This window comes from Ictidomys tridecemlineatus, chromosome 6, assembly GCF_052094955.1.
Source record: "Ictidomys tridecemlineatus isolate mIctTri1 chromosome 6, mIctTri1.hap1, whole genome shotgun sequence".
Lineage (NCBI taxonomy): Eukaryota > Metazoa > Chordata > Mammalia > Rodentia > Sciuridae > Ictidomys > Ictidomys tridecemlineatus.
Genome location: NC_135482.1, coordinates 70,004,365 through 70,031,675, shown reverse-complemented (window position 1 = coordinate 70,031,675; position 27,311 = coordinate 70,004,365). Strand labels below are relative to the sequence as shown.

The following is a 27,311-nucleotide window of genomic DNA, read 5'->3' as shown; positions in this document are numbered from 1 at the left end:
CTGGATCATATGCTACATCTATTCTTATTTTTGAGGAACCTCCATATTGTTCTACATAATGGTTGTACAAATTTATATTCCCACCAACAGTGAATAAAAGTTCCTTCTACATCTTTGCCAGCATTTTTATTTTTGATGGTACCTGTTATTCTAACTGGGATGAAATGATATATTCTTGTGGTTTTTATTTACATTTCCCTAATGGTTAATGATGGTAAGCATTTTTTCATATTTTTGTTGGCTATTTATATATTTTTTGAGAAATGTCTTCAGATCATTTACTTATTTTAAAATTGGATTATTTATTTCTTGTTGAATTTTTTTTTAGTTTCTTATTTACACAAGATATTAACCCTCTATTAGATAAATAGCTGGCAGCTATTTTCTCCCATTCTTTAGGGGGGTTGTAGCTTCACTCTTCTTATTTTCTTTGCTGTGTAGATATTTTTAGTTTGAAAATAATAATAATAATTTCTTTTTTCAGTTTTTTGCTTTTGTTTCCCAAGCTTTTGGGGTCCTAGCAGAAAATCTGCCTGTAACAATGTCCTGAACTATTTTCCCTATGTTTTCTTTTAGTAGTTCCAGAGCTTCAAGTCTTAATTTGGGTCCTTGATCTATTATGAGTTCAGTTTTGTACGTGGTGAGAGACAGAGGTTGAGTTTCAGTCTTCTGCTTATGGGTACCCTGCTTTCCCATAACCCCTATTGAAGAAGGTATCATTTCTCTAATGTAGGTTTTTGGCACTGTCCTGATGTCGCAAGGGGGCAAAATTGTGACGTATGCGGTCGAGGGGAGAAATAAAGAATGTCCACGTGCTTTTGCCCCTTTCAATGCTTTATTCACTCAAATTACTCAATACAATTTTACTCCATAGATTCTTAATCAAGAAAACGACAGTCCTTAATGCTAGGCACTGCAATAGGCATAATCAATGCACAGCAAACATTTCTAGATTAATTAATTCACAGCAAACAATTCTAGATTAATTCTAAGCACTGCAAAACACACTTCATCATGATAGGCTAATGACAGACATTCCCTCTGCAGGCTAAGTTCAAAAGTCTTAAGCCTTTTGCTTTATGTTCAGCAGATGCACACTCCCTCAGACCGTAGTGACCAGTTCCAGAACCAAGGCAGGCTTTTCCTGGTGTGGAGTGGACGACTGGTTGAGGAGAGGGTGGTAGGGAGAAGTTGCCGTTCTCACCATGGTCCAGACCAGGTGGTAGAGTTTGAGAGCCGTGAGGATCACCCAGAGGCTCAGGAACGATGACAAGTGATGGGATGTCATGTCCTCATCAGGCTCTCCAGCTCGAGTGCATCCTTGTTTTGGCTGGCTGAATCCCTGTTCATTTGCTCTATTATTTGTACTAAATTTGGGGGCTTTTGACCCCCCTTTCAATCCTTATCAGCTACCACAGATTTCTCAGTGACATCATTTATCCTGGGGTCAGAAACATCTGGTTTGATGGTCTCCACCCTGATCTTCTCCAGCCTGCCAGGGCTTCACTCTGTTTATCAGGGTGAGAGGAAGTATCTTGTTTGAGGCCACACTGGAGGGCTCTGTGGGTATGCCTGGTGAGAATGCAGGTTTCAAACCAGAGTTTTTAAAATCAAGTTGCTTAGGCTCGGGCCTAAGGCCTTCCTCACAATGGATTAATCTGAATTGGCAACCTGATTGGATTAAGAAATGTTTAAGATTGAGGTTTCTGGGTGTTTCAATAAGGGTGTTTCTAGGAGTGATTGGCATGTGGGACAGGAACTGAAGTGGAAACCCACCCTAAGTGGGTAGCACCAATATGATGGAGGCCTAAATGGAACAAAAGTTGTAAGAACCAGGAAGCAGCAGCAGATGCTGCTGAACTACTGCTTCTTTCAGCTTTCCAGCCTGCAGAAGATGGCCATTGTGGGACTATTCAGCTTCTAGTTATGTAAATCAATCTAATAAATACTCTTTTAATAATCATATATATATGTATATACATGCATATATATTTGGGGTACAGTGGTGGAATGTTATGGTTTAAATATTTTATATATATATATATATAGCATGGATACTGCTGCCAGCTTGTAGCCAAGTGGTCATCAGGACAGGAAAGCAAAGCAGAAAGATCTGAAAACACTTGGAGTTAGGCTAGAGAAGAGTGAGTAAAACTGGGTCTAAGGTTGTTAAAGATATACTGCCACTAAAGAAAAGCTAAATACTTGGCCTGGAGACCTTAGGAAAGATGGCTCAAGGGCATCTCAGGAATTGGCAAGACCACACCCTCTCAGGCTCTTGGGTGTAAAAGCAAAAATCCCTTTGAGACAGACCAGTGGGTCACTCTGCCTGCACAGAAGTGCCTAGGAAGTTTTTTAACATACTCAGCCAACCCAGGCACTCAGAGGCTGCTGCAGCCAGGGTCCCTTGAAGCTTGGCTATTGCTGGAGATGGCAACACACCTTGGTGGCAACCCCATGGTGCAGGTTCTGCAGGAATACAGATGCTGTTAGGGGATCATGGAGGCTTCCACTAAGATTTCAAAGGAGGGCCTGAGAGGCCAAAGTGCAGCAGGGTTGGAGTCCCTGCAGGCTGTGCCTGAGAGGGCAATGCATGGAGATGGGAGGAGGAAAAGTCAAAACTTCAGTGGAGACCCCTGAGATTAAGAAACGCCAATACCCTGGAACATCTGCTGAGGAAAGCTGCAGGAATTGAGCACAGACAAGCCAACAGAGAGCCCCTGTAAGCTGCAAACCAGCAAGGTCACAGGGGGAGAACTACACTAGCCCTTTGGAGAAGACCTCCATGACCTAGAGGCTGGATATGGAGCTACAGGACTTGTTTGTCCACCTGGATTTTGGTCTTGCTTTGGTTTCATTTCTTCTTTCTTATTTTTCCTTTTGGAATGGAAATGTTTACTTTTTATCTTTATATATTAGATATAGGTAATTTGCTTTTGATTTTTATAGGGGCTTACACTGAGGTTTTTACCTTGAGTTTTTGAAAGAGACTTTGAACTTGGATTTTTTGGGGGCAGTCTTGGAACTCTTTAGACTATGGGGACTTTTGGAAATGAAATAGATGTATTTTGCATTGTGAAATGAGCATGAGCTTTTGGGGTGCAAGGGTGGAATGTTATGGTTTAAATATTAGGTATTCCTCCAAAGCTCATGTGTGAGGTAACACAAGGAGGTTTAGAGGTGAAATGATTGGGTTATGAGAATCTTAATCTAATCAATGTCAATCCCCTAATAGGGATTAATTGAATGGTAACTGTAGGCAAGTAGGGTATGGTTGGAGGAGGTGGGGTCTCTAGGAGGTGCCTTTGTTGAGCAGAACTCTGCTTCATGGTGCCAAATTCCCAGCTGCTTTCCTCCACCACACCTTACCTTCAAGATGTTCTGTCTCACCTTGGTCCCCAAAGAAGGAAGTTGGCTGTTTATGGACTAAGATCTCTGAAACCATAAGCCCCAAAGTAAACTTTTCCTCCTCTAAAGTTGTTCTTGTCAGATTTTTTGGTCACAGCAGTGAAAAAGCTGATTAAACCAGAAATTCAGTTGCTGCAGATGCACGGGTTTATTTCTGGGCTCTCTATTCGGTTTCACTGGTCTATGTGTCTGTTTTTATGCCTCTATCATACTGCTTTTAACCTCTGTGTGGCTCCGAAGTGCATTTCAGGAATTATAATGCCTCCAGCTTTTTTTCTTTTTTGCTCAAAATTGCTTTGGCAACTTGGGGTCTTTTGTACTTCTTTATGAATTTTAGAATCATTTTCTTCCTAGTTCTGTGAAGAATGTTATGAGTATTTGATGGGGATTGCATTTAATCTGTAATATGGACATTTTAATAATATTTATGTAATATGGACATTTTAACAGTATTAATTCTTCTAGTTCATGAACATAGGATTTCTTTGGTGTGTGTATGTGTCTTCTTCAATTTCTTTCATCATTGTTTTGTAATTTTCATTATAGAGGTTTTCATAGCCTGGCTTATGTTTATTCCTAGTCATCTTACCCTTTTATAGCTTTTGTGAATGGGATTGTTTTCATGATTTCTTTCTCAGCAAATTTGTTACTGATTTTTATATGTTGATTTTGTGTCCTACTACTTTACTGAATTTGTACACCAGTACTAATCTTCTGGTGGAGTCGTTAGGTTTTTCTACGCAGAGAATCTATCATCTACAAGCATACAGTTTGACTTCCTCCCTTTCTATTTCTATACTGATTTCTCTGGCTAGTACTCTAAACTGTAGTAAGAGTGGTGATAGTTAACAGCTCATCTTGATCCCGTCCTTAGAGAAAATACTTACAGTTTTTACTCATACAGTATAATGGTCTTTGGGTTTGTCATGTGTAGTCTTTATGACGTTGAGGTATGATCCTTCTACACCAAATTTTTCAGGGTTTTAATAATGAAGTAATGTTGATGCTGGTCTTGAAAATCAGGATTGAGTCCTCATTCCCCTAGTGTTGATTATTAAACACCCAGAAACAGTGAGGCAAGAAAACAAGTTTTATTTAAGGGATAGAACACAGAGAGAGAGACAAAGAGAGGGGGAGAGAAAGAGAGAGACAGAGAGAGAGAGAGATATTTTATGTTTCCTTTCTTCTTCTGCCTACATGACCAAAAATGAGGAAAGGCAGGAAGAGAACTGTCCAGGGAGTGATTGCCTGTGTTGGAAAGTACATTCCTTACCCCGCACCCCCCCCCCCCCAGGCTGTTAGCAACTGATTGATGGGAAGTGCTATCTACCCTTTTCCTTTTCTTTGATAATCAACTACTTGTCCTTTACTGCAGTCTTTTTTTTTTTTTAAGAAATGCATTTTTTTAACCTTTATTTGTTTATTTTTATGTGGTGCTGAGGATTGAACCCAGTGTCTCACACATGCTAAGGCAAGTGCTCTACCACTGAGCCATAAGCCCAGCCCCTTGCCCTAGTCTTAATATTGAATTTTATCAAATGCTTTTCCTGCATCTATGGAGATGATCATATGATTTTTATCATTCTGTTGATATACTATATTATGGTCATTGATTTGTGTTGGTTGAGCTATTCTTGTGTCCTACCTAGGACTGAACCTGACTTGACCACGGTGAATGATCTTTTTCATATGCTGTGAAAAAGATTCAACTTGTTTTTTGTTGAGAATTTTGGCATCTGTGTTCATTATGATATTGGTCTATAGATTCGTTTGTTATTGCTGTGTTGTCCTTGTCTTTTTTTTTTTTTTTTGTTACTCTGTTGGTCTCATTGGATGAGTTTGGAAGGGTTCCTTCCCTTTCAATCCTATGGAGTAGTTTGAGAAGTATTTAGAAATGTGGTCTGAGTGATGTCTAATTTAATGAGATGTTTTATAGCATAGTATATAGTTAATTTTTAAATGTATGTTAGAAGAAAATCTGCATTCTTTAATTGTTGTCTGCAAAGTTTAATGTAAAGTCCATTAATCGGGTTTTAATTGTTTTATTAAAATATTCTATTTCTTGGTCAGTTTTTTTGTCTTGTTTTTGGTCTGCATGACCTATATCAATAAGTAAGAGGGAAGTTAAAATCTTACCCTATGGTCATGGATTTCCTAATATTCCCTATAGTTCTATCAAATTTTGTTTTATATTGTTGACTCAACCTTATCGATATATTTAATCTTATCTTTCCTATCAATTTAAAAATCATTGTATTTACCTGAAGAATTTAATATTGGTCATAATATAATGATTAATAACGACCCTAGCTTATTTTCAGTTAGTTTTGTTGGCTGTATAATTTTACAGTCTATTATTTCCAACACTTCTGTATTCTTGTACACGTTTCACGCAAACATACATCTTTGGCTTTTTTTTTTTTAATCAATTGTCTGTATTTTATCTATAAATTATTGTTCTTAAGTAGCAGGATCAATATATTGCATTTATATGAGGTCTTAATTCTGCAAACTTTTTTTACATTTTCTATTAGCAGAACTCCCTTCCTTCCTTCTTTTTTCTGATCAGATTGATTGAATTTTGTTTGTCCTTTTCTTTTTTCTATCCCTTTTCATTCCTCTACTGGGTTTAGAAATTATTCATCCAATGCTACCTTTTAGTGGCTATGGCTATGCTTGGAAATTTACAACACATGTTTAAAAACCCAGCAAGACTATCATTGATCAATATTGTAATCATCTTCCAAATAGTCAAAGTTCCTTAGAACATTTTAACGATGATTAACCTCTTTTACTCACATGGGATTTTGTTTAGTTTTCTATTTCTTTTCTAGTCTCAGAAGAAGATAGGCATTAATTTTATTGTTTTATATATATATATATGTATATATATATATATATATGTATATATATATATATATATATTTAAAGATGTTTATCAGTTTATTCTCCCACTGTTCCTTCTTGTCTCAGATATTTCTTCTGAGATCACTTCAGGAGTGAGGTTCATTCTTCCTAAAATATAATCTTTAGAAAAGAAGGTATTTAGGGGTTATGCTGTTTCAGTTTTTGCTTTCATTTTCCTTCATTTTAAGAATCTTTATTGCAATTGTTTTTAATAGTGACAGTTAATAATTTTGCATAATGTAAACATCAACATACTTGGATTTAAATCTATTGTTTTGCTATAGTATTAGTTTTTGATTTGCTTTATACTTCTTTTGTTCTTTTTTCCCTTCTTTTTGCATTCCTTTGGATAAACCAAATATTTTTATACCTTATTTTTTTCTACTCCATTCCTTTGTTAGTTATAAATGCTTTTATTCTTTTTGTGATTATCCCGGAGAGTCAACACAGATAACTCATTAGTGTCTAAATGCTGTTGCTAACATTTTCCAATAAATTTTATAGCATCTGTTCATGTACCGCATTTTGCCTTTGGCATGTTTTTGTTAAAAAATCAAATTACACATATTTTACATCTTAAATGATATTATTGTCTTTTATTTTTAAACAACTTTATTATGGTATGATTGACAGTCAAGACACTGCACGCATTTAAGTATATGGTTTTGACCTGTGTTTATGTTTGTAAAACTGTCACTACAACCAGGATAAAAGTTTCTTTGTGAGCTTTTGTAACTCTTCTTGCCGGTCCTTACATACTTTTAGGAATCACTGTTCTGCTTGGTTTGCAATTTTTAGAAACATATAAATAGAATCCAGCAAGGCATGTATATGTATAATTGTTGTTAAATTTATCAGTTATTAATTCTAATTATTCTTTTTCTTTTCTAAATTTTCTAGTTGATTTTAAAAAAAGGAGATCCCAGTTCTTTGGAAAAATTAATAATCTTTTCATGCATTTTTGGACATATTAGTTATAGTCATTTTGATATTTATGCTTATAACACCAGTATCTGCATTATTAATGAGTCTGCTTATATAATTGACTTCTCTCTTGGTTTTCAGTAATTTTTTGTTTTCTATTTATTTGTATGCATAATTTTAATTGAATATTATAAGATAATATTTGTAGAACAGTAAATGTTCATGCTTATATAATCTTTCCTAGGAAATACTTAATTTTTTTCTGTCATGAAAATAGAACCTGTATTTCAGGATTCCTTTGGACTGGTCTGTTTCTGGTTTACTTACTGCATTGTAGCCCTTCATGTATTACAACTTAAAGCCTGACATTGCCCAGATTTCTTCTACTTTGATGTACCACGAACTCCAATTTTTATTTCCTCAGCATGGTGATGCTACTAAAATGTGTACTTAGCTTTTTTCTCTTATCAGCTGTTTTCTAGTTGCTCTTTCCTCTCACCTACGTAGTTTAGGTGTTAGAAAATGCTCTGTGAGAGATTGTGTTAGAATTTTAAGTTACTTTTATAGTTTCCCTTTTTCTGATATTTTGGTCTCTCATGTCATGAGTTCATAGGTAGACATAAATTTCAATTTTTGTGTTTCTGACACAGTGACATTGATTCTAAGTGTAGGCCACAGTTTTCCATTTCATCCCTAAGGGACATTGGTAATCAGCAAATCTACAAGGGGAAGAGCAATGATAAACTGGTCTCATCTAAAATGCATTTCTTTCTCTTAGCCATCTTGGCCCTTTAAGTCTCAGCTGCCTCATTTGCTCTTTGATGCTTCTGGTGAATGCCTTCATCATGATAGGTGATTTTTCTAGGTGCATAGTTCTAGGTGGATAGCTACTTCTTGTCAGCCCTTTGAAGTCCTGTCTTGTGACATCCACTATTGCTGTTGGGAAGTCTTCTATAATTATTGTTCCTGTAAAGTATTTGTCTTCATTGTCTGACTTTAAGATCTTTGTCTTTTAAGATAAGTGAGCCTTACAATTACTCCAGCTTACTTCTTGGACACAGTTTCTTGACTTCAACATAGGAACAAGGAAATCAGATAGAACCTGGAGTTTCCCTGAGTTGTAAAAACAGAGTAGATTTTGTTTTGTTGCGGTACTGGGGATTGAACTCAGGCATGCTTTACCAATGAGCTACATCCTCAACACTTTTTATTCTGTTTTGGATGTGGTCTTGTTAAGTTGTTCAGGCCAGCCTTGAATTTGCAATCCTCCTGCCTTAGTCTCACAAGTCACTGAGATTACAGGTATGTGCCAACACTTCCTGCCCAGGGCTTGTGGGGGGGATTGGACAGCTAGAATTTGAGGGAAGACTGCCATAGAGGAAAGAAGAGCACAGAGAAATTATTATAGAAAGCTGCAAATTTTCTCAAATTTTTTAACAGAGTAATGATGTGAGAAACCACTTAAGGCTGGGGAAAGAACTTCAAAAGGAATACAGGAAGAATTCTTAGAGCTCACACAGGACCAGGAATAGTGGGCCCACAAGGTAGAAAGACAAAACCTTGTCATTTATGGTGCATCAGATATAGTACTCAGAAGAATGCTAGTGGGACAATATTAACCCTAAAGACTTCTCTGGTTCTGCCATCTTACAAGCTTAAAAGAAAGACTTATTAGGATTAAACTATTTCCAAGTAACTTAAATATATCCTCAACAATAAACTCAAGAGTATTCATAAATAATAAAAATATCTAGCATTCAAGAAGGTAAAACTTCACAATGCCTGTCACCTACTAAAAAATCACCAGAAAAATATGACCCATAATAAGAAGAATATCCAATAGAAGAATCCAGTAGTGGTACTGTTCATATAATAAGTGCATGCAGATGTTGAAATTATAACTATATTCCATATGTTTAAGAAGGAAGAAGAATTCCTAAGCATGTGAAGTTGGGATATAGCAGATTAAAAATGCTTTACATTTGATAATTCCAATATATAAAGTCCTTGTATTGCTTAGATACTTTATTTGCTATTGCTGTCAACTTTCACATTTCTTTTTTATGTTGGGTGAATTTTTATTTTTAGCTCATATTGTAATACTATAATTTATCTACATTTTGAGGATTTAAATTTAGCTTGTTTTTCTCCAAGGAGTATTTGCATTTGCCAAATTTGGAATCCAGGAGGTACTATAGTTTTAAGACAACTTCAGATTCTTTGGAGGATCCTGATTTCTGTTGAAGACTCAGGTTTAGTTCCTCTACTTTGCAGTATCCCCAGACTTAGTATTATTTTATTTTCTTAGTGTTCTTCTGGGCCTTTTGTTCTAAAGTAACCCTAGATTTTTAATTTTCTTACTGGCACTGTTTCATTTTTATCTTACTAGTCTCCCTGTCTCCTAACTTCTCTTACTATGCATAAAATATATGTTGGATCTGTTTTCCCCACTTGCCATTATATTTAAGTTACAAATCACTGACCCATAGCAGGTACTCAACAAATATGTAGTACATGAATTTTTAATTATGAAAATATTGTCAATTAGATGAATACTTTGCCATATGACCTACTACATTGATATAAAAACATTCAGTATTTAAAATTATACTATTATTTCTAATTTTTGTTTTTAGCTTTGGAGTCTGAGTAAAATAGGGCAAGTGACTCTTACCACATAAAAATTTTATGTAAAACAGCCTTTATTAAATTTTTAACAAAAATTCTTATGTTGTCTGATTTACTTTGCTTCCACTTCATAATACTGATATATTTTTAAAGTATTAGATACATTTTTATTTTACCTGAAGTAAAAACACCCGTTTTGGTGCTGATTATCCAAGTGATTGCTGAGCCTTGATTTTTTGATTCTACTTTAATCTTAGCTTAGAATTGTATTACAGAATTTCCCAAAGGGTTCTTACTCTTGATTTGAAAGAAATGATAATTGATAGACTCCTTTACTCACCTTAAAGTTCCTCAAAAGAGACCAAGACTCTGTCTTAAATTTTTTTATGTGTGACCATTCTTGGGCTATTTCTACTATGCCTCAGTTTTCTTATTTATTAAACAAAGGAGTTAGAATACATTATTCTGAGATATAACTGGGGAATTGAAAACCAAAGCAACTGTAATTAATATCTCTCTGTGTTTGATACTAGTACTCTATTATTTAGATTTCTGTTATGAATTTTTAATATCTTTATTTAGTAAATCTATAAAAATGGAAGGTGTAGACAGAATAATAAATCTGCAAGTACAAGATGCAAGTCTGCAAGAGTTTGAGGAGAGCTATAAATAAAAAACAAATCTGGGATTGCTGAGAGCCAAGTAGGAATGATGCATGGCATTTTTGGTTGAAAGGTGACCCCAGCATGCCATTGAGATGATAATGATTATGTTAAGATGTGCATTCAATTGGAGCTTAGACCCCTGCTGTCTGCCTAGGCCTGCTACTTTGGAGCTCTTTGGAGTTCCCATTGGTTGGGGAAGTGCTGTAGGAGGGGAATCCGGAGGAGAGATTTCCTGTTGGTGTAGTATGTCCTGGGAGAAGGCCTCATGCATGGCATTCGTGGGAGTTTTGGAAATAAAGTTTGTTCCTGCTTGAGTGGCTCATGATTTTGTGCCCAGCCAGACTGCGACACAGGATAAAAATAGAGACCTGGATACCTGGAGACAGATAATAGGAATACTGGAGATGTGAATGTAATGGCCCATTCTTGACCTCTGATCTGGTTTTCCTTTCCTTTTCCAATATTTCTGTTTGTGAGAAAACAGACTCTCTTCTCTCTTCCACCCTGCCTGTGGTCAGGGGCCTGGCTTCCAACTCTTATGATTGATTAGGACAGGTCAAAACCAGGGACGTCAGCCTTTCCTTTTTTAAAAAAAAAAATAGTTTTTACACAAATGGAGCACAACTTTTCTTGCAATCATACCCATACATAAGGGTAATAATGTCTGTATCATTCTACCATCTCCTCCCTCACACTTCCCCTCCCACCTATCCCTCCCTTTTTTCTCCTCTACTCAATCCAAAGTTTCTCCCTTCTTTCCTTGCCCCCTGCCCATTATGGATCAGCATCCACTTATCAGAGAAATCATTTGGTCTTTGGATTTTTGAGATTGGCTTACTTTGCATAGCATGATATTCTCCAATTTTGTCCGTTTATCCATAAATGCCATAATTTCATTCTTCTTTAATGCTGAGTAGTATTCCATTGTGTATGTATACCACAATTTCTTTATCCATTCATCTATTGAAGGGCATATAGGCTGCTTCCACAGTTTAGCTATTGTGAATTGAGCTGCTATAAACATTGAGGTGGCTGCATCAGTGTAGTGTGCTGTTTTTAAGTCCTTTGGGTATAGATACAGGAGTGAGATAGGTGGTTCCATTCCAGGTTTTCTAAGGTATCTTCATACTGCTTTCCTTTTTAGTTGGGTTAATAAAATGCCTGAAATTTAATAAGAACCTATTTTAAAAGTATATTATTATTATTAAAAATTGGTACAAGCATAATGATGAATATATAAGAATTAAATAATAGTAGTGATGTTAATTTTGAAGAATAGGGAGCTGTATTTTCTATTCCATTGCCAATTTCAAAACATAAAATAGACATGATGACCGCTTCTAATATTTCAGAAAATATTTTATTTGCTTTCACTTGAATTAGAAGCATAGATTAAAAGAATTTTGATCATGACATGTTGAAATAATTATGCTTTTAAAATAATTGATTTTAATCTAAGCTTATTATGGTTTATTTGTTTGAACAATATAAAATTGGGTTTGACCTTAGAAATTTTATTTCATATGATTCTACTTAGTACATCTGTATGTAAAATACAGACCAAATGGATTTTATCAAAACTATGAAGTATATTTTACATATAAAATTAAGTATGCTACTAAATATTTTCTTGGGCTACAAGCTAAGATATAATGTAAATTTATTTTCTTTTTTATCTGTGCCTAGTTTTACTTAAAAGGTAAAGTATTAGATAATAATAAATGAATGCCTTTTCTTTCCCTTTGGTGTTAGGATTTTTCTGTTGAGAAATAGTAAGGAATTTAAATTAGTTAAGCCTAAGAATGGTTTAATGGTCAGAGTCAAATTATAATAGTAAAACATTGCATTTGGACTCTTTCAATAAAATGGAAGGTTTATTACTGTTTTTCAGAGAGAATAGTTTATTCCACATGTTTAGTTAAGAAATTCTTACTTTATTAAAATTGTATCTTAATACACTTTAAAAATTGGCATTAAACTCACTCTGGGAGCACTATCACTTTTGCAAGTTTCTAATTGCACTCTCACTTTACTTTCTTTTTAGAATCTCTTCTTAATTTCACATTTAAAAATGTTTTTAGTATTATAAGGAATTATATTTCAATTTTCAATGTTTGTTTTTCTGCCAAATTTAGTGAATAACAAACATTTTTTAAGTAAGCTCCTACTTCTAATAGGGAAAGGTAACCATCTGTGCGGTGTTTTAAAATTCTCTTTGTACACTGAAGTAACAGGATTTGATCTGAATATTAATGGATTAATGCCCTTGGGGAGCAAAAGTTTTATGATCTTATTGTATAAAGCCAAGTTTGTCTACTGAGAGTACCCTTTTTCCCTAATGGTATTCTATTGTGTTTGCTAGATAATTTTCTTTGTTGATATTTGAATCTTGGAATGATTCCTGTATTCATCTTTATTTATTTATATTACTTATATATATATTTTTTTTAAATTTTTGGTGCTAAGAATTGAACCTAGGACCTCATATATTCTAAGTATACCACTGAGCTATACTATGAGTTTTAATTCTCTTCTTGTAGTTATTTGTACTATGTTAAAATTTTAAATTTTAAAGAAAAAAATGAAAGAAAGAAATAGGATTCATGTGGTTATAAACTACATAAATTTACACAAATCTGTAACGAGTACTTCGTGTACTCATTTTTATCTGATTTGAAGTGATTTGATTAATTTTCAAATGCCAGGATCCAATTTAATTTTATATTCTATTCTCTATTCCAGCCATAAGAAATAGTTCTTACATTTGGTATTCTAGTATTTAAAATATTAAATATTACCTTGACCTTTAAAGAATATCTGCAGTACGTGACTTTAGGTTTGTCTCATAAATGAGAGAGGCATATAATGGCAGATAAAACATAAGGAGGACCACTTTTTATTTTAATAAGGATAATGCTTTTTAAAAAGCTAGTAGTCATTTAAGTTATCAGATTTTGAGCTAATTTTTTCACTGACAAAACAAATTATACAATCCCAGAATTGGACTGTATCTGAAACATTGTATAATCAAATCTCTTAAATCATATCTGGCAAGGGGCTATTCCTCCTTGTCTGCACTGAGAGGAACTTAGCTCCTCTGAGTCCATTCTACAAGCTCTTTTGAGTGGTTACTTCACTATATGAACTATTTAACAAGGAGATCTGTAGAAGATTGCCTCTGACATGCATTTCAAGGAGTATAGGAAGTAGAGGAACTAGTCAAGTGATGGGAAAGGAAGCAAGAGTATGATAGGTAGAGAGCTCAGCATAAAAACCCATGGCCAGCTTAGTCTTAGTGGAAACAGAATGGAAGGTAGAGAGTAATGAGAGAGGGGTAAGCTTGCATCAAACCAAGTGATGTCTTCTATGCAATGTTGAAGAGCTTAGATTTGATACAATGGGGGAAATAATGATAATTTCATGTTTTACATAAAAAGGGAAATAATTATCATTGAAATGTTTTAAATAAAGGGATCATGTGACCATATTTGCATTTTATTAGATCTGTGGCTTTGTGAAAGATGAATTTGAGATGGAAAGGGACACTTATACATTTGTTGAAAAAAAAATCTCATCCAGAGAAAATGAGAACCTAAATTTTGAAAGAATAATATTCAAGTAAGGACCTAAATTAATAGGAGTGTTGATTGAAATGGAAGGTAAGCAAGAAGAATGAATTCTACCTGGAGTTATTCTGAAAATGATAAAATAGTAAATTCAGAAGTAGGCATGGATTTCGGGATGAGAAAGGCCACATTGGAGATGAGGGCATTATTATTTGTTGGGGCAAAGAGTGAGAATTTCTAATTTGTTTTTATATACTGAGTTTGATTTTCCAATAGAATATCCAGAAGGACAGTGGGCAAGTGAAACTCCTCTGTTGGAAATACTGAGGGTTAAAACCACGAGAGTGGATGAGGCCATGTTGTGATATGATAAAGACTCAGGACAGACCATGGGAACGTTATAATTTGTGCGACAAGTGAAAGAATCAAAAAGGTGCATTGATGTTATGGAAGTCAAGAAGGAAGAGTGTCAAAAAGGATACTATGTCATATGCAGCCAAGATGTCTAGTATCTCAAAGGTCAATATATTTCTACTGGAGTTGGCAGTGGTTGAGGTAAATTACATTGGCCAGAAGAATTTTAGTGTTGTGTTTGCATGGCAAGTAAGATCTCAGTGAGGGATGTCATGGTTCCTCTTTCATGAAGTCTGCATGAAAAGACAAAGACAGTGGATGATAGTCCAAGGACATGAGATCAAGTAAGTATTAGTTTTAGGATTGACTTAAGAAACTTTTGAGGCAGGAGAAAAAGAGTGAGGAGAAAAGGAGAGCTTGGAGGTACAAAGAAGATGAAGGATGGTTGGAGCAAGATCCCCAGGGAGGGGAAGGTATTCTTTTATAAAGCCACAGATAGGGTCTTTTCTGAGTATGAATATACCTGAAGTTAGACAAGTGGAGTGTGAGTGGGCAGGAGGTTGAAGGAAATCATGTTTGATGGCGATAATACCTTTTAGAGGTTGGGACCAATGTCATATTCTAAGAGTGAAAGTGGCTTTACCTAGAAGCTCTGAGGGGAAGTTTGAATAGATGTTGAGGAGAATAGGATGAGAATTGAAAAGAACAAGGAAAAGCTTTAGCACATTAATGTTTGATGTGGTGACAGCAGCTAATGTTGGGGATGATTGTATTGTGACTTACCAACTATATTCAAATCCTAGAACATATTGTGGGGACACAGTGGTAACAAAAGGTCATTACTTTGTTGCAGTTTATAGATAGTGTAGTATCTACACAGTAGGTAGTAAAATGAAATATAATAAAGAGATAATATAATAATACTATATAGTGCCTCAGACCTATTAAATTTTTTACTCACAATCAGTCCCAAACATGGAAGTCACTTCTGTTCCAAACAGGGACTCAAGGACTCTGGAGCTTTCCAATTTATGGCTGTGTATTCTTCAGTAACATATTAGGCAAATTTCACTTGCCTTAGGGATCAAGAAGGTGCCAGGGAACTAATTTCATCTGTGTCTCAGAGTGTAGCAGGTGGGACAGGCTTAGCTAATCATTGTTTTTATTTTTTTTAATTAAAATTATTTATTTATTTATTTATTTTAGGTATACATGAAAGTAGAGTGTATTTTGACATATTATACATGCATGGAGTATAACTTATACCATTCTTGTGATTGTACATGATGTGGAGTTGCACAGTCCAGTATTCATATATGAACAAAGGAAAGTTATGTCACATCATTCTACTGCCTTTTCCTATTCCTATCCCTGCTCACTTCCCTTCATTCCCTCTTGTTTAATCCAATGGACATCAATTTTTCCCTACCTGACCTCTTACTGCGTGTTAGCATTCGCATATCAGAGAGAACATTCGGCCTTTGGTTTTGGGGATTGGTTTATTTCAGTCCCACCAACAATGTATGAGTGAACCTTTTCCTGACATCCTTGCTGATATTTATTGTTACTTGTATTCTTGGTAGTTGCCATTCTGACTGGGTGAAATGAAATCTCAGTGTAGTTTTAATTTTCATTTGTCTAATTGCTAGAAATGTTGAACAGTTTTTCATATATCTGTTGAGGGTAAAAGCATTGTCTTATCCTCCCTGGACAAAAATGAAGACACATTCCTTAAGACTGCTTCTTCTGTCTTCTGGGAAACAAAAAGGTGTGAAAGTGCATCGGAGGAGAAGGTATGTGCCATTAGCTATGATGAGAGTCCAACCTAAGGAGCTGAAATTATGAAATGGAGATAAATCAAGCCTTCAGTAATAATACTTGTGTGTTGGACCAAGTCTTGATTGAAGTCATTCCATCCCTTTAGTTAAATAGTTTGCATTATTTTCTGAACATTTATTGTATGCCGAAAACCAATTATGTTTGGTTTAGGGAGCAAAAATTATCTTAAAAAAGGAAGAAAATCTGAGAAGAAAGCAAATAAAGAAGGACTCCTTATAATTTAAACTAGTTTTAGTTTTGTTTTTGTTATTTGCAACAGAAAACATCCTTGCTGGTTTGTGAATGCCTGATAATGTGTCTTTACCAATGTTCTGACTTTAACAAAGTAGATATACTCCTTTAAATCACTGCAGGTGCCATTTGTTTCTTGTGTATGCGGATGGCCAAATTGTGTAGGAGGTTTGGGAGCAGAAGTCTCAATGGATAATAGTGTTAATTTCAGCTTGGAGTCCTCTGGAGGAAAATATTCCCTCATTTCCCCTTTTATATTTCCTAGTCAGCATCTTATGTGTAGTGCCATACTTTTTTCTCTAAATTAAAATAATCTTGCTCTGGGAAGAAGAGCATGAGGAAAAGATTAACATTAAACAGAGACGAGTGGTGGGAGGGAAAGTGAGAGAGAAGGGAAATTGCATGGAAACGGAAGGAAACCCTTAATGTTATACGAAATCACTTATAAGAGGTTGTCAGGGGAAAGGGGGGGAAAACAAGGGAGAGAATTGAACAACAACAGATGAGGTAGAGAGGGAAGATGGAGGGGAGGGGGGATAGTAGGGGATAGGAAAGGCAGCAGAATACAACAGTCACTAATACGGCATTATGTAAAAATGTGAATGTGTAGCTGATGGAATTCTGAAATTTGTATTTGGGGTAAAATGGGAGTTCATAATTCACTTGAATCAAATTTATGAAAGATGATATGTCATGAGCTTTGTAATGTTTTGAACAACCAATAAAAAAAATAATCTTGCTCTGAGTTTTGCCTTATGAGGTGAGTAGAGGGTACAATATTGGTAAATTTTTTAGATGACTATTTCTATCACTAAAGGTTTATGGAAGTCTCCAGAAATATAGGAGTTCTGAACATAAATTCTTCAGTTTGAATTTACCTTTCTACCCCTTCTTCTAATGCTGCTTGGGTGATGGTATTCTATCATCTGTTTGGCTCTATGGCTCTAACATGACTGATCTACTCAGCTCATGTGCTTCTAATGGAGGTAGGTGACTGCACTATCTGCCCCATTCATTCCCTGAGGACTAAATCATTATGAAAACTTGGATCTCCAAGGCCATGACCCTTGATACTTTGATCTTCACCAGAATTCACCAAATCATCCCTAAATGCTCTGCCATGTTGGAGACCTAAGTTCATGTATTCTTTATGAATCTAGAAGCCTCAGCTCTTTCTGATCCTCTGCATTAACAACCTCCCAAGAATAGGGCCATGATTGAAAAAGAACCATGATTTAAAAAGGTCTGGCAGTGAGGTAGAAATGAAATGTTCCTTTTCATTCTTTTGCTAATGAGATTACAGAAGCAAAATTTTTTTCTGAAGAATTTTCTTTTACACTTGTCTACCTATGTCTTCCACAAAGTATATGAGCATGTCGTATACTTTTAAATATGTTTCTAAATCATCTTGTTAAAGTTTTTTGGTGTCTTAGTGGTCCTAAGCCCATTGAATTTCCAGGATAGATTCTGATATTCTAGGCCATTTCAGTTTACTAATATTGTATCTAGCAGTCCCACTCTTACCTCACCTCCAATAGATGCATAGGTTTGTGTAACACCAGGTTATTCTGATGACTCCAAAGTATATTTACACTCACCTTCACCATATCGAGGTTGATGATCTGCATAATTCAAGATGGATCTTATTTGGGGCTGGGAATGTGGCTCAGGCGGTAGCGCGCTCGCCTGGCATGCGTGAGGCCCGGGTTCGATCCTCAGCACCACATACCAACAAAGATGTTGTGTCTGCCGAGAACTAAAAAAAATAATAATAATAAATGTTAAAAATTCTCTCTCTCTCTCATTCTCTCTTTAAAAAAAAAGATGGATCTTATTTATAACATAAACATATACTTAGATTTATAAATACATATATATGGTCATGTCAAAAATGTATCACTCTTTTTTTTTTTTTTTTGGTCTTGAGGATTGAACCTAGGGGTGCTCAATTAATGAGCTATATTCCCTGTTCTTTTTATTTTTTTATTTTGAGTCAGTGTCTTGCTAAGTTGCTGAGGCTGCCTTCAAACTTGTGATCCTCCTGCCTTAGCCTCCTGAGTCACAGAAATATACCATTCTTAATGATGCTTGTTTCTTCTGTCGACTTATAAGAAATGTTTTTACTCTGTTATTTCCTGAAATTCCTCTAACGAAAAATGTTACAAAACTGCACACTCTGTGACCTATAGGAAATGTGGCATATGCAATCAGCCCCCCATGTCATGGGCTTTATATATTCATGTTCAACCTACCACAGATTGAAAATATTTGAAAAACATTACATGTCTACTGAAAATGGACAGATTAATTAACTTTGCAGTATAACAAGCATTTTAGTAGCATTTACATTGTACAAGGTATTATGAATAATCTAGTGATCACTTAAAGTATATTGGAGGAAGTACATGGCTTATACACAAATATCATGCTATTTATATAAGGGACTTTAACATCCATGGATTTTGGTATTTTTGGAAGTTCTGGAACCAATCCTCTGTGGATACTGAGAGACAACTATAATGTATTATCCAAACCAGTATACTTCAGAAAGGAGGGAGGTCACTATTATTAATTATGCCAGAATTATAGTTATAAATCACTACTGTCCCATGCCAACACCACGAATGGTCACCCCTCAGGGCAGAGATAGTAAATTTTCACGTGATATTCTAAGATAGCTCCAAGGTTCTTGATTGGATTGTATTAAAATATCATTTTTGAGAGCAGTCATCTGATGGCGGTCTGTATGTACGTTTTTAGTATTAGGTGATCAATCATTGAGTTAATTTTAAAGTTGTCCACGAGAAACTTACAATGAAATTTGACTAAAAATATGGGTCAATACCAGTTCTAACCTTAATGTATTGTAGCACTTTTATGGTTTTTTCCCAGTGAATTTCAAGCCATGTCAACCTGCCATTTTGTTCTAATGACTCTAATGGCCGAAATTAGTACCAGACAATCAGCTTGCAATGACAGCATAAATGGTACTGTCATGTTTCTCCTTTTTACTAACTTGTATTATTTCAGCCAGTGCAAGTCAACCCACAATGTTTTATTTGCAACTCACTCTTAAAACCACCACCATTATTATTTGACTCTTAAAGTACATCCATTAATAATTTTTTGACACATGAATATGTTAAGAAAGAAATTCACATTTAAATCTTAAATGAACTCTAATCTCCAGTTCTTGTGGCTCTTGGTTATAAATTACTGAATTAAATAAATAGATCTTGGTTTGATGCCAAAAGGACTTGCAACAGATGCATTCCTGAGTGAAGAGAGTTTATGAGTCTAAAACAAGACCGTATTTCCTCTACATTTCAAAATAATTGTTGATTCTGAGCCCTCTCCTGATTTGCTCACAGCTGTATCTCTGACACGTAGGACCTTGTCTGGCATATAAGGTCACACATTAAATATTTGTTTAAGGAATGAGTAAATATTCTTTGTAGTTTGCTTTAAGATATGTATGTCATATATTTTTACTTCTAAGCAGTCTATGCTTAAAATCTATTAACTGTCATATTCCTGTCAATGTGTTGTGTGGAGGCTTGAAAATATCTGGCTTTCCATTAATTAATTGGATCAATTAATTAATTGGATCAATTAATCAACAAGTTCTATAATCTGATAATTTTCAATACTAGTATTATTTGTTTCAGTAGAGAGTTTTCCACATTTTCCTTTCAGTTATGCAGTCATGTTCTGCTGACTTTCATATTTGCCCTTTGCTTCTCTAGCACAGGTCAAGAAACCAGGTAATGAAACCCAATCTGCCTTTTTACTTTTTTGTTCCATCTAAGAATTTAAGTAGGATAGTGTTTCTGTTAGCCTGGTTTCCAAATGACATTAACATGCTATTTTAATAAAAGTGAGATCCAAGGGAAAGTTCAGTAATTAAATCTTCAAAGATTATTTTTTCCTATTATATTTTTCCTATGGCTATATGAGAGCTAGATTGGTCATTTCCAGATGGAAGCATGCATGGGTGCGAATGCACGTGTGCGTGCACACAGGCGAGAGAGAGCACGCGCGCACACACACACACACACACACACACATAATTTCATAACTTTTAAAAAGGTAATATTTTCTCTAGTGAGAAATTTTATTATGACTTCAGACCTACCCAATTTTAATTATAATTTCTACATCTATATAATCTATCCTATTATTATTCATACATGCTTTGTCAAGAATGGAGATAAGTATAACAGAGAAAATTTGTATTGGGAGAGACCAGGGTGATCTATGTTCAATTTTTTATTATTCTCACTTAAAAAAAAAAATCTAACCTTTCGGGACACTAGTGCCCTCATTTTTCTCCTTTATCATAAATCAAAAAATCTGTTTGGACTAATTGTGATATTGGTAATTTTTATTTCAGTGTTCATTTAAAAATATTTTTTCTTAAGGTATTTGAACTTAAACATTCTAAGTTTGGTATTTGTCTTTGTGAATGGGATTTTAGGGATATGAGTGGAAATCATATTGTGGTGAGATCCACACCAGCCTCCATAACACACATCCACGACTTCGTCCCCCTTGAGCTTGCTCGTGTGACTGCTCTTGAGTATGAATTATTTTAAAGTCATCTGTGACTTATTACAAAGATTTTATTTCTTTTTCAGGTCTTCATGTACTTTAAACAATTGTATTTTTTTTTTTTATAAATGAGGTTGTGCTTCATTTTATCATCTGACCAACATTAAGAATGGATCTAATGAAGCAAAAGGAAATGATATGGAATTTACATAACTCCTCTATCACTTGCCTTAAGTAGTTTCAGTATGAACCAAAGACACATTCATGAAATAAAAAATAGCAAGTAGTGTGTGCTAATTCATTTTGTTTTCATGCCACAATAATGAACAGGTCTCTGGATACTAAATTCTCATATTAGGATAATTTTTCTACAGTATCATGTGTGATATCATGATTATCTTAGACTTTATTCATGATCATTTAGTTAGAAAAGAATAAATAAAGATATTATTTATTAGTTTCACCCATAAAACTGTCCTATGCAAAGACTTCATAATTTAGTGAGAACATAACGATTTAATAAAATAGAGATGTGTGTATTTTGATTTACAATGTCTGTTGATTTCTGATACTATTTATATTTCAGGTCAGTTGCTGCGGTTAAAAATGTTTCGAGAGGATCATGGATCTTGGATGACGATGTTCTTCAGTACAATTCTCTTTCTCTTCATCTTTTCTCACATATACAACACGATTCTTCTGATGGATGGCAACATGGGGTAGGTTATCTTTCCCCTTTCTACTGTGGTGAGTGTTAAGTTTGAAATTCAGAAGAATTCAATCAGAATTTTTTGGTTTGTAGTAACTTGAATCTCCTTCACAAATAGCCTACCCTGAAGAGGGATAATTGTGTTTTCCTTAAGGCGTGCAGAATTTTTTTTTCCCAATAAACATAATATTTTACAATACTTAGATTTGTTCCTTATATTTTCAGACTTTTCTGTGGGGTAGTTTGAGGGCAGGTACTAGTTTTATTATAGTGACAGAATATGAGAAATAGTAAACTTAGTGACTTGCTTATATTCACCTCGTTAGTACAGCAAGGATGCAAGGAGGATCTTCATGTTTTCATTTCTAACACTCTGCAGTGCCTGGCTAAATAAGGTACTTGACATTTGTGGCTTTTGATCAATTATTTATTTATTCTTTAGTTATAGTTGAACACAGTACTTTTATTTTATTTATTTATTTTTATGTGGTGTTGAGTATTGAACCCAGGGCCTTACATGTGCTAGGCGAGCGCTCTACCACTGAACTACCACCCTAGCTCTTATTTATTTATTTTTATTTTTTATTTTATTTATTTTTTACTCTTTTGACAGTTCAGTAGAGAGACTTTTGTTATAAATGGATTATTTCAAAAGTAGGCTACCTTGAATTAAATACTTATCAAATCATTATATATGAACATGTGCTGATAAGTAGATTGCAGTTTTCTCTAATTTTTTCCAGTTCTTTCATTATATAATAAGACACAAGGATTGGTCCTTTGGCATAATTTCCTCTTGGTTTGCCCTCAGTAAATTTTAAGGGCAGCATACAAGGAGATTGGTTTAGCCTACAGCATTAAGAAATTAGCTCAGTGTTAATAATAAATCACTTTAGATATTTGTTATTCATTGAGATAGTTACTAAGGAAGGTCTTGATCTACTCTTCCCAACAGATTAGAAAGCCAGATAATATCCTTTTCTTCTAAATATTAGTCTAGGCAAGATTATTGCCAGTTCTATAGTAAGCAGTTTTTTGATGTTATGTATAGATTTTAGCATCATGTTCAATGCTGAAATGAAAGATAATTTAAAATTCTGTTTTTTCTCCACCTTTAAAGGGAAAATCAGATATTTTACAAGTTTTATACTTTAGTCCTTGGTAAGAAGTGATAAATTCAAGAATTCAATTTTAGATCAAATATTCAGAGCTCATAAAGTTATTAAAATGCTTTGTAATTGTTTCTTGTAGTTAGAATTGATGCTATTAATATTGAATCTATTTTTAAGTGATGCAGTTACAGACTCTAACCTAGGGCTGCTTAGAATGTGTATTATTTTTAGTAACAGAAATAATAATAATGTAGTATATAAAATATATTCTTTGCTCAGAAGTTACTTTTTCATCTATTTGTATTTTTATATGGAGCTAGTGAGGAATATGTTAACCAGAAATGCTTACTCTGAAGAAAGTAGAAGATAAATCAAATGTGGTAATAAATAATACCTTAAACACTGCAAAGCATGCAGTAGCTAATAATAAAAATAATCTTAATGACAACTAACAATTACTGAGCACTTCTTAATGAGACATGAATCATCTCAAATCTCACACTGACCCTATGCAATAGATATCATCTCCATTTTACAGATTAAGAAACTGAGGACTAGAGAGGTTTTGCCACTTTCCTAAGTTTACATTCTAATTAAATATTCATTTTAAGCAGCAGTAGAGAAAGAGTTGAAAAACTAAGTAGTGAATATGAGTAACACAACCCTTTGAAAAGCTAGCACAGATCTGACTGAGGGCTGGTTTTGCTACTCATTTGCCACGTGTATACTAGTCTTTCTTTGAATTTCAATCGCATAAGCTGAGTTTGACAATTGAAAGGAGTAGTAAGAACATGCAGGAAATAAGATAATAGTTTAGAATTTATGTGTACTATCTTAATGAAAATTGTAAGTGGTTCTCTTTTATTCTCAGACTAAATACATTATCACATGTTTCTATGTAACTGTTGAATCCTTTAACAACACACCTCATTTTTTTTTTTTTTCTAGAAAAGGATGTTTTGGTGAGAAGATTTACAGGTATCATTTTAAAAAAATTCCAAAGCCAGGAACAAATTACTTAGTTCTATAGATTAAAAAAAATCAATGTTTATAAAAGATATTTACCCACTTTCATGATACACATCATTTGAACTAGTGAACACTTCAAAGTAGAAATGTAAATCTGAAGGAAATTCAGTTCTAAGAGCAAATAGATAAACTGTACTTTGGAGTTTCTTCAGGGGAAACTGTTATTTAGGCATTTCTTCATCCTATGTGGGGCAGAAAATGATGGCGTCTGAGTGTGGAACGGACACTAAACACACCGACATCTCAGCTGACCGGTTTATATCAGATGATTGCCAGTGCTAGAGGAATTCAGGATTCTTATTTACTGAATTTTATTTGCAGGGAGGATTTCGGTCTGTCTTTGATTATGAATTTCTCTAGGAATACTGGCCTAGCACAGTTCCCAAAAGTGTTTTAGAGAATTTTCAGTGAAGGCTAGACTTGAGTTCATATATTTTAGGACTCCTTTCCAAACAACAAGACTTCAGGAATAGTATGAGCAGTGAGTGGCTGTACTGCTTCAGAGAGGGAGAAGAAAGAAATTTTCCCATACTGGTCCACTTTTTAAAATTGGTTTATTTTATTTTTTCCAGTTTTAGAACTGGGTGTAAATATGGGCTAAGCTGGAGTCCCATGATGTTTTGCCACAGAGAACAGAATCACGAGGGTTATCTAGAACAGAACTGACTTGATAAGGGTCAAGTTGCCTGGCTCCTGTTTTTTTCATTACCGGGAATTCCCTGTGGTAGGCGCTGACTCTTATGGCTTTACACACCTTAGGGGAGCGGAAGAGAGAGGCCATCAAACAGAGAGGAAAAGAGATAAGGTAACTGAAGGGGCTAAAAGGGACCAAGACTCAGATTGTCCATATGTCCTGGCACTGTGGAGAAATGACCGCACTTTCCTTTGATTCTGTTTCCTCCACTCCACACCTCACAGCTCCAAAACGATGCTTTAAAAAAATCTCCTTTTGTTCTTTAAGTCACCTTTACTAAATAAAATAGTGAGGTGGTAGGTGAGGGTTGTGCTGCAGAGAAAGTGCTGGCCCTGGGCAGTTTTGTTTCTAACCCTTTTAAGAGCGATTTTTTTTTTTTTTCCTCACAAGGTGGCAGACTAAAGTAACCTGAGGCTTCTACTGCACAATCCTTAGAACTGCTGGAAAATATAATGCAGCTGGATAGGCTCTTAATATGCAGAGCTGAGATTAGGTAAAGGCAAGGAAAAACTAAGGTCAGAAAAGCTGAAGGACCTAAAAACCTGTCCAGCAAATCTGTGGGCTGATGCTCAGTGTCAATGACTTCTGGAATTGAGGTTTTACCCTCCTGCAGGGACCAGAAACAAGAATTTAGGCTTATATGACTTGAGACATTTAAGCAAGTCTTCATATTAGACAGTTCTGCATGGGTTGTGGAGGAAGAGCTGGCTGGAAACAGAAGCATGGGCACAGACAGGTGCTGGGGAAGCCTGTCTGACACCACACTGGGCTCCAGGGAGGAGAATTTCCCCAGGGAATTCATCTGGACACAGTTTTTTGGCTTTAATGTACAGGATCTTTGAATGTCAACTTTAGGATCTTTGAACACCTACCCACTGCCAAACATTCCTTACATTGTCTTTTCCCAGTTTCAGATTCTTACCTCCCTCTGGAGCGCCCACCGCCATAGTTTGGAGAGTTTCTGTTTTATCATGCAGACCAATTTCATTCCCTTTTTGCCTCAACATCTGTCCGCCTTTGATTTATTTGGGGCCATTTTCATAACCCAAATCATGTAAAGGAATTTTTCAGTCCAAAGAACCAGTATGCTGAGATGATTGCTGCCTTCTCAGGATACAAAGGGGCTGCTGCTGCCAGAGTGTCTTGGTCTTGGGTTTACAGTATAATTGTTTGTTTTGCTTTCCTTCTACTGTTTGGCTATCTCTTGGGAGAGAAAAGGGAAGATATTGAAGAAAAAGGGGCAAAGTGATCATTCAAAGAGTTATATATATATATAAAAAGTTATATAAAAACCACAGTTGAACTTCTGCAGTGACAATACAATACATTGCATTATTTACAGGACCAAAAGCCCCCAGAAAAATGACATTAATAGGGAAGAAACAGGAAACCATTTTCTTCCACAGTTCTATGATTTTATTAAAAAATGGTTCCGAATGAATTTTCTTGAGGCCCTCTGTGTTCAACTAGGCAACTTACAGGCATTCCATTTAGACATTCTTTATTTAGTAGGAATGAGAAGGGATGTGCTCCAAAGTCCAGGTCAAGGTCTTTACTGACTAGAAACTGAGCAGGTCACTTAGGGCTAGGAAATATTTTTGGTTTTTGGATACTTCAAACACTTTGAAGTTGTTGTCCTTCTGAAGAAATTATCAGTAATCTAATTTTTATAGCACCAATAGCATAAAGATTTAATTCAAGAAGGGCTTGGTTGGTCTTTTCAAATATCCTCATCTCCCAAAGGATAATGCGTATCTCAGGTCAAGCAAAGAAATGGTGTGGGGAGGTAAAGCTAACACACCAAGGCTGCCATTCAAAAGACTATTCCGAAAAGAGCCACTTGATGGCAGCAAAAGGCACGTTTTCAGCACTGATCAGCTCATGAATGAGTAACAGGTTTTCTGGTAAAAGAAGGGAATCTTCCTTTTCAGTTCTAAACCTTGGCGTTAAAGTATTTGTCTTGTTGTTCATGAACCTTTTGCAGAAATCCACAGTGAACTCTATAATAAGCACTGATTATTTTGTGAAGTCCCTGGCTCCTTCTCATGTTCTGACATAGGCTTAACACATTCCTACAAATATATCTGCATGTTTATAGACTTATTCTAGTATTACAAAACTGGCAAAAATTATATTTATTACTGAGGAATTTAGACATTTTATTCATCGAACTGGAATAAGTTTTCAAATGGTACATACATAGTATTTAGGGGCAGGATATGAAGATGCTGAAAAAAAAATCCTTTTCAGAGAATTTTTACAAATATTAATTAACAATCAATAGGTGTAAGTATTTCAGAGAGAACTTGAAAATGGGACAAAGTGATATAAGCAATTTTGAAAATGTGTTAATATTCATATTTTAGACGTCAACAGTGAACATGTGAAGTAGGTGGTGGGTATGATAAAAATGGGATAGATTTAGTCTCTTTTCTGTCTCCTTTCTGATGAAGTTTAATAAGAAACCTTGTGGGAATTCACATGGTGGTGAGCACCCCCAGGAGGTGTGGGCTGGCAAGGACAAGTGAGCTAGGGCAGGTGGCAGAGGAGAACGCTTGAATGGATACTTTTCTGAGATCTAAAATGCATGTTTTCTCTGTACAGAGGGACAGCCCAAACAAGCAAGGATGAATAAGAAAAATAAATAAGCGAAAGACTAGCAGAGACTTAAAGGACTGGATGAAACTGCTCAAG

General features: G+C 35.1%; 1 protein-coding gene across 4 annotated transcripts in view; it reads left to right on the top strand.

The window, feature by feature from the left end:
- Tmem117 (transmembrane protein 117) overlaps window positions 1-27,311 on the top strand; it is a 453,899-nt gene that overhangs the window by 67,309 nt on the left and 359,279 nt on the right. For all 4 annotated transcript variants that reach the window (XM_078014851.1, XM_078014852.1, XM_040280778.2 and 1 more), the window contains one exon: window positions 21,660-21,792. In XM_078014851.1, the coding sequence (XP_077870977.1) occupies window positions 21,660-21,792 (133 nt within the window). The remainder of the gene's footprint in view (window positions 1-21,659; window positions 21,793-27,311) is intronic.